Source organism: Echinops telfairi, unplaced genomic scaffold (assembly GCF_000313985.2).
Source record: "Echinops telfairi isolate 266 unplaced genomic scaffold, ASM31398v2 ScPeMD7_3533;HRSCAF=4204_0, whole genome shotgun sequence".
Taxonomy (NCBI): Eukaryota; Metazoa; Chordata; class Mammalia; order Afrosoricida; family Tenrecidae; genus Echinops; species Echinops telfairi.
The window spans coordinates 33,257,514-33,265,559 of record NW_022107431.1 but is presented as its reverse complement, the minus strand read 5'-3'; the positions used below and the strand labels follow the sequence as shown (position 1 = coordinate 33,265,559).

Genomic DNA, 8,046 nt, shown 5'->3' with positions numbered 1-8,046 from the left:
AGTGCACACTGACTTAGCATTTGTCTTTCTCTTGGCCAAGAACTCCTTCCTGGATTGTGCTTTTGGTGCTGCGACTAAAACGGCATTAGCAAATCTAAGGTTACCTACATTTAAGTTGTATGGTTTTGCATTTTACCTTTAGGTCCATAATCCATTTGGAGTCTATTTTATTCTGTTGTGATGGGTGGAATGAGCCCTGTGTAGATTCATTATTTTGCATTGGTGTTATTGTTGTTAGGTGCCATCAAGTTGGTTCCGACCCATGACGACCTTTGCACAACAGAATGAAACATAGTCCAGGTCCGCACCATTTGAGCCCATTTTTGTAGCCACGGTGTCAATCGATCTTGTCCAGGGCCTTCTTCTTCGCTGCCCCTCTACTTTGCCAAGCATGATGTCCTTTTTCATGGACCAGTCTCTCCTGGTAACATGACATGCAGAGGGACATCCAATTATGCCAACCCCATTTGTTGAGTGAACGATCCTTTCCACCACTGAAATGACTTTATGCATTTGCTAAAGATCACTTGCCTATATTTGTGTGAGTCTGCTTCTGGGCACTAATTCACATAATTTCTAAAGATTCATTGATTCGGATGAAAATCAACCCAAACCCACGGTCACTGAGTTGATTTGGACTCAGAGCATCCCTGCAGACGGAGTGGCACTGCTCCCGTGGGTCTTGGAGACTGTCAATCTCACAGGCTGTACAGGTGCTTGGACTATATCAATGCTTCAGTGTGGTGGGGGCTTGGGGATAAAGACCCCCGCTTTCACGAAATTTCCATTCTAGAACTCAAGTGATAGGCAAATAATATTAAGGTCTTTCTTATGCCTCTCCCATGTAGCATTGCGTGCGCTTAAAATGCCCATCCCTTTGTCTGTGTATGTGCAAGCATTCTTTCATCATGAATTTGAGTTGGGCTGTGCTCTGCAAGATGCTAGGAACTGGAAGATAGCCCCCTTCCCTCTCACTTTCGCCTTCTCAACCCCCTGGGGAGGCACAACCACACGATCTCCAACTTTAAGCAAACCCAAGGCCGTACATGCAATAAGCAATGTGATATTGTCGAAGTTAAATTTAGCTACAGATGTTGATGCTTCCGGCAAAGAAAGCTTCATTTCAGTGCTACTGCTTTGGGGGTATTCTGGGAAACTGTGATGAGAATCGATAGTGTTCATTTGGATTGCAGGTGATATAGGCTATGTTGCGAAAACACAAGCTGCTCTGAACCTGTCATTTACTGCACGGCTCTGACACCTGTCTAGTCCTGGTCTAAGGAGTCTGAAAGAAATATTTAGAAACAAGGGAGCTTCTGATCCTTACTGTGTAGTCAGTTTCCTATAAACCCCGACATTCCATTTAGGAAAGAAAGAGGGGGAGGTTATTTAATTATTATGGCAGCAAAAAACCCAAACCCCAACCAAATGACATTTCTAACCTTAAACTGTGCTTTGCTGTACAGCGAGAGCTCTGAGCACCATTCTCATGCGCAGCCGCCAGGGACAAACTTCTAAGATCTTATGCGTCACGTGCAAAGAAAGACCCTCTTGTCTGTACAGAAAGGGTGAGCGGACAGTGATGTATGGACAACAGGATGAACAGTAAACCAGTAACTGGTCAGAAAGAAAAAGGGGGGAAATGAAAGAGGAAATAAAGAGGACTCCACATATGTCTTTCTCTGAGGCGCTTTGGGGTAGAAGAGGGAGAGAAGGGAGAAATCCTTTTGACAGAAACCAGGCACTGCTTAACCTCTTCTGGGGCCAGGGAGTCCATACCTTCCATGGTCAGGACTCGGACTTGACACCTAATTACAGAAAGCCCTCCCTTCTTGGAATGCCTCTGCCTCGTCCCAATTCCAGTCTCAGAAGCAACAGGCCCAAGTCTAGTGTCCTGTTTCACATGAACGTCCTTTGCATAGGGCAGCTCCCAGGAATTCAAACACTGGATTAAACACCGTGATTCCCCCATGCTCCGGGAGCCTGGCTGGTTCAAGACCTTGCTACAATGGGATGCTCAGATCCCCCACCACAGGTTGGAGAGCTTGTTTTATTTAGTTCACCTGGGCTGCTAACAAGAATGATTAGCCGAAACCGGTCGTTTCTTTCACAAATCTTCCCTTTTGCAAGCTAGTGGCAACCTGCCAGCAGGAAACACGGGACTGAGGAAGGTAAACACCTTCTGTTTGCTCATGGTCAGTCACGAGGCATCTGGAACCCAGCTAGCTCACTGCGGAAAGGAGCCGTTAGCGGACCTGTAAAGGCAGACCATTCAAAAGCCCTCATCCTTCCTACACACAGAAGTCAGTGTGCCCTGTCAAAGCCGCTGTCATTGCGTCGGTGCCCACTCACAGTGACCCTGTAGAACAGGGTAGAACTGCCCCTGTGGGTTTTGAGACTGGCACTCTTTATGGGAGTAGAAATCCTCCTCTTTCTCCCGTGGAGTAGCCAGTGGTTTTGAACCGCTGACCTTGTGGTGAGCAGTCCAACTCTTAACCCACTACACCACCAGAGATCAGCTCTTAGCTGGCTCAGAGAGAAAAAGCAAACCCAATTCACTGCCATTGAATCAATACTGACTCTTAACGACCCCTCCCCACCCCTGTGGGTTTCTGAGACTGGAACTGCGTACTGGAGTAGAAAGCCCCGTCTTTCTCCTGAGGAGCTGCTGGTGGTTTCAAACTGCTGACCGTGTGGATTGCGGCTCAACCCGGAACCACCACCAGGGCTCCCAGCTGAGAGAGAAGGGATTCATTTAACACGATTTGATTTTTGTCAGTGGGACAGCCTGCCTTGAAGGTGGTCTTCGTGCTTATTAACGCTCTGTCGCCTGTGAGCAGGAGACAAGTGCTTCCACTGCAGAAGTGGTTGTGACCAGGTGTCATTTCCTAGCAGAGCTCAGGTATTCCCGAACTGAATCATCCTCCAAGCCGACATGCTAAGCTCATGTCCTTCCCATAGAAATCCAAAGAACAACCTGCATCTGCTCTTTGCTGGTTGGATGCTTGGACTGGGTCAGAAGTGTGTACGAAGAGCAGCTTTGTGATCAGCATGCACATGTACATCTTGTATACCTGTCCTGTATGCATTATGACCTAGGAGAAAGCCAGAACAATGGAAGGGTTTGTGGTTCGACTTTCTTAATTAAGCATATATGTACACTAAATCAGTTGCCCTGGAGATGCCCGGTGTGCCCGAGTAGAACTGCGTTTCCTACGGTCACTGATGACTGACTTCCCAGCAGGTTGCCAGGCCTTTCTTCCGAGCTGCCTCTGGCTGGATTTGAACTGCTGACCTTTTTGATTAGTAGCCAAACACTGACCTCTTAAGAGACTTCTGTGGGGTGATGGTAAGCAATTTAATTTCTTTCTCATTTACGCTTGGTTACTCTATGATAAAAGTTTTCCCATCTAGCAAGCGTCTACCTTACACAGAACGTCTGTAATAGAGAAAAAAAGAAGCCACCAGCCAGGTGTTTGCTGTTGGTAGGTGCCTTTGAGTAGCAGGATGGAACACTCACAGGGTCCCACGGCACAGCAGGACGGAACACTCACAGCATCCCACGGCACAGCAGGCTGGAGTGCTGCCTGGCTCAGCACCAACCTCACCATTGTTTTCATGTTTGAACGGACGGTTGCAGCCACGATGCCCATCCAATCCATCTCGCTGAGGGCCTTCCTCTTTTTTGTGGCCCCTCTGCTTTACCAAGCGTGATGTCCTTGTCCAGGTACCATACTCTACCAAAGGAACCAACAAATCTGTCGTGGGAAAAGTACAACGAAACTACTCCCTGGAAGCCAGGACGGGACGGTGAGACTTCATCTCATGGACTGGTCATAGCACTGTTTATTAAAAACATTAAAGGCACATGCCTTTGAAGAAACAATAGAGAGAAAATGTATATAATGCGCGGAATACAAGACAGGAAAGGGGGACAAACAGTTCTTTCTGGAGAACTCAGCAAAAACCTATCCAGAAGGACTGGGCATGGGGACAGGTGGGCCAGAACCGATTTGAGTGATAACCCAGGTGTGCCCAGCCACAATAACCTAGCCTTCTGTTCAGTTCCCTCCGTAGATTGACCATGCCGCTCCCCTGGGTTTACAGAGGGTTTTTCTGGACACTGACCTCTTTGGAGCGGAAGTCAGCCTGGGGGCAGCAGCCAGATGCCCCCCTTCACGGACTCCCTTCTCATAAACAAGATGTAGCAGTAGGCTTCACTCCCTGTATAGGGGTGATGTTTTCATTCACAAGGTTGCTTAGGGTTTATGGGGAGCTAGAGCTCCTCGCAGATGTGTCTTAGGCTAGACTCTCTGGATGAGAGGACCAAAATCCTCCGTGAGCTGTGTATCTCTATCTGGAGACAGGTTTTCTTTCAGAAAAGGACTCACACAATTGTGGGAGCTGGCATGTCCTAAGCCTGAGGTCAGGTGTTATGCTAGAGACCCCCCACAGGCTAGTGCTCCAAGAACCAGGTCAGGTGATAAGAGGGGTGCAGCCCCAGGAGGGCCAGTCTGCCAGAAGCACCCCATGCGTACTGGAGGCAGAGCATACGCTCAAGGAAACTCCTCGACCAGCTGATTCACTGACCACCTGAAGGTGGTTACATCACCGACGAGCAGCTGGTTTTAGCTCCCAAACTGCTGAGAGTCACAGCCGCGCCAAGCTGGCAGGTAACTTTAACCACCACTACTGCTTTCACCAGGAGAGCTCAGAGTTGAGGCCTAGCTAGTGCCGGGAGCTACAGCACGTGTCAAAGACTCCAACCCCCTGGCTTGCCAGCTTCTCAGGAACCCGAGGGGCGGAGGGATGGAATCCTCTGGTTGGTGAGGCTCTGGCCAAAGATTGTTGAAATGCACGGGGGCTCCCATCACACAGATGATTTGCTCCTACTAGAAGATGTAACTCTCCTCTCACAAAACGCACCTACGGTCTGAGCGCACTCACACTGGAATACGTGTGTGTTTCTGTTGACAGACATGTCAAAGTACTGAAGCTGCCAAATCAGAGAAATAGTCCAGGAATGACGAGAGACGCTGATCTGATCCCTTTTCACAGTACCAGGAGACGCGATCCAACGACCGAAGGGTTTCAATCTGAAGGTGTGGAGGAGGAAGCAAAGCACTATTGTGTTTTCCGGTAAGAAAAACAGTTGGGCAATGTCTGCCAGCGAAGAGGCATGTATCTGAACACCTCCCAGTCCTGCACAATGACTCAGGAGGCTCGGTGTTCTAGTGCTTTCTCTTGGCCTGCTAACCAGCTAACCACAGATCAGAGGTCTCTTTCTACAGCAGAAAGACGAGGCTTTCTACTTGTTTTAAAGTTGTTTCAGTTTTGAAATATTTTCTTCTTTCTTTTTGAGTTTTTCTATGTTTTGGCCAGTCGCTGTTGTTGTTTCATTTGGTCCTGTTTGTGTTTTGTATGATTTTCTGTATATGAAATCCAGGACAGGTAGATCAGAAAGACAGTAACTAGATTGCTAAATTGCCTAGCGGCGTGGCAGGGGAGTTGGCGGGCAATGGGGAGCTCACCACGATAAGTACAAGAAAAAAAACGTTCTGCAATTGATTGTGGCGATGACTACACAAATCTTAATGTGACGGAATGATTACATTGTATGGCAAGTGAAGTAGGTGCTAATAAAGCTCACAGCCTCAAAACCGCACAGCCGCACTTTGACTCTGTCCTATCAGGTTAGAATCAACTCAATGGCAGCGAGTTTGGCTTTTGAGATTTGAGCACATGATCGGACAGTTAATGGAGACGATAAGCAGTGACTTGGCACACGCTAGGTGCTAGGGACCATTGTAAGGGCTTTATATGTTCTTTCAATCCTCAGACAGCCCTCGGGAGATAATCATGATTTCAGATAAAACAGCTCCCAATGACGATAATGGAATCACTCATAAGCACTAACGTATTTAAGGTTGTTATATTTAGTTCTCAGATAAGGACATTGAAGGTCATAGTAGATGCGCGATAAAGATCTGGTGATCGAAATACGTGCATGAACTATTGTCAGTCATTTCATTTTCTTTGTGCCCTTAATAACTCCTTCTTTTCTACCCCCAGGCTCTTTTATCCTTCGTGTTATAAATATGAGTTGGCTTCCATTCGATGGCAGTGAGTGTGGTTTTGGGTTATAAATTTGCTCCTTGAAACCAGGCAGACTAATTACGCCAAAGACTGAGGACAGAACACGGATTAAGATCATTATACTTGACATCAAACCATTAGAACAGAAGCTGTTTGGCTTCATGGACAATCTCAAAAGCCCATGACTCCAGCCACACTCCAGCTCACCTGTCAAAGTTGTCTGCCTCCACCAAAAATATACACGAGAGACCACAAAGGCCCCCTGTTCTCCTGCAGGACCGTCAGTGAACTCAGAGTTCAAACAAGTATGCACGGGAAACACGAAGCTGCTAGGCTTGAAGCTCAAAAGTGGCTGAGTCTCAGCAACTCGATAGCACTCCATCTCATAGATGTAGAGGCAGGGTGGCTGCAAAATTTAATTTTTAAGCCAATGGCGAATCAAAGATGGAACGGCTATAGGAAGGTACTCAAGGAGCTGGAGTGTATGTGAGCACATCACATCAGTTAACCCACGTCGGCCCACGGGGCATCCGTGGCAGATTTAAGGTCAAAAACCAATCAACCCAACCAATGCTGGGTGTCCGTTCCGACGTATGGCGACTCCCTGTGTTTGAGCGTATCAGCCAGCTCCATAGGGGTTTCCAGGGCTGATTTTTCAGAAAGAGATGGCCAGACTTTTCCTCTGGACACAGGGTAACCACCCAGAAAATAACTGTAGAAAGGGGCTTGTTAGAAAACAACAAGGAGGTGACAGCCAACCCAGCCTAGGCACATTCTGCATCCTGTGGGGCCAGCATTTATTGCATTGCCTCTTACTTTGTCTAAAGCAATGAGTCAGCTACCATCACAGCGAGAGGGACACGTGCCTGAACCAACCTCACGTAGGAGGCAGAGCTAAGTCATCCTCCCCGAGGCCTGAAGCGCTGAGTGAGGGGCCTTTCTTATTCCGGCGCTCATCTGAGTTCACTCAGACTCTGGCAAAGTGACACGTTGGTGTTAGTCTCCCATTTGTACAAATAATTCCCAGTCCTCCAAAAACTGCACAAGATATGTTTCATGATCTTCCAGTAGCTTGTCCGCAGCCTGCTCCTTACAGAACCTGGACAAAAGGCCCTCTGCACGGAGCCCCCTGCCCTCTGGACTCTCATCTCCCTCCGAGTCAGGTTCCAAGTCAGATAAGGAAGGTATACACAACCTGCCAGTCTGAGGGTCCCAGTCGACCACTGTTCTTGCAGGCTCCTCCTCGAGTCCCTCCTGGGCCTCTGTGAGCTTGATCGTCCCAGGATCTACGTCTCCGAGCTCGGGAGCACTGGAACAGAACCATGTCTGTGGGTCCCTGTCTGCCAAACGGGCCTGTTGCTCCAGGAAGATGCCTTCTATGCACACCTCCTCCTGCATCTTAAGCTCTTGGTCTTCGGGCGCCAGAGAAATGTCAGCCATTCGCACATCGTATTCATATTCTACAACTGTTCCTACAGCCGTGGTTGTGGCTCTGGCTCTGCAGAGTGCCGCTGGCTGGGTGAGGGAAGGAGCATCCATGTTTTCCTCCGAGCCACAGAGCATTTCCATCAAGTGTGAAGCATACCCTAAGTGTTTCACCTCCTCCTCCTCCTCCTGCTGGGCCTCCTGGGCCTCTCTGGCCTCAGTGTCCAGAAGGTCGGACAAGCCTCCGCTTGTTTCCGTTAAACATATATCCTTCTGGTTTCCCGTAGCCCCATCCAGCACACTGATGCTGATCAAGTTCATCACTATTTTTTCGGCAGGTGCGAAGAATCTTTTCTCGAACTCATTTCCATAGATCACAATCTGTCAAGAGAGCAGAGAATGGTGTTCACCTTTTGACTTTAGGGAGATATTGGTAATAAGAATTGTATGAGCCCCTAATAAAATGATTAAAAAAGAAGCCATGAAAAAAAGAGAAATAAATATTTCACAATAAAAAAAATAAAA

At 48.0% G+C, this 8,046-nt stretch overlaps 1 protein-coding gene across 1 annotated transcript in view; it reads right to left on the bottom strand.

Annotated features, from left to right (window-relative positions):
- Nucleotides 1–5,913: 5,913 nt before the first annotated feature.
- IL20RA (interleukin 20 receptor subunit alpha) overlaps nucleotides 5,914–8,046 on the bottom strand; it is a 28,340-nt gene continuing 26,207 nt past the window's right edge. Inside the window, exon 6 of the mRNA XM_004702148.2 lies at nucleotides 5,914–7,902. Within this exon, the coding sequence (XP_004702205.1) occupies nucleotides 7,093–7,902 (810 nt within the window). The 3' untranslated portion in view covers nucleotides 5,914–7,092. The remainder of the gene's footprint in view (nucleotides 7,903–8,046) is intronic.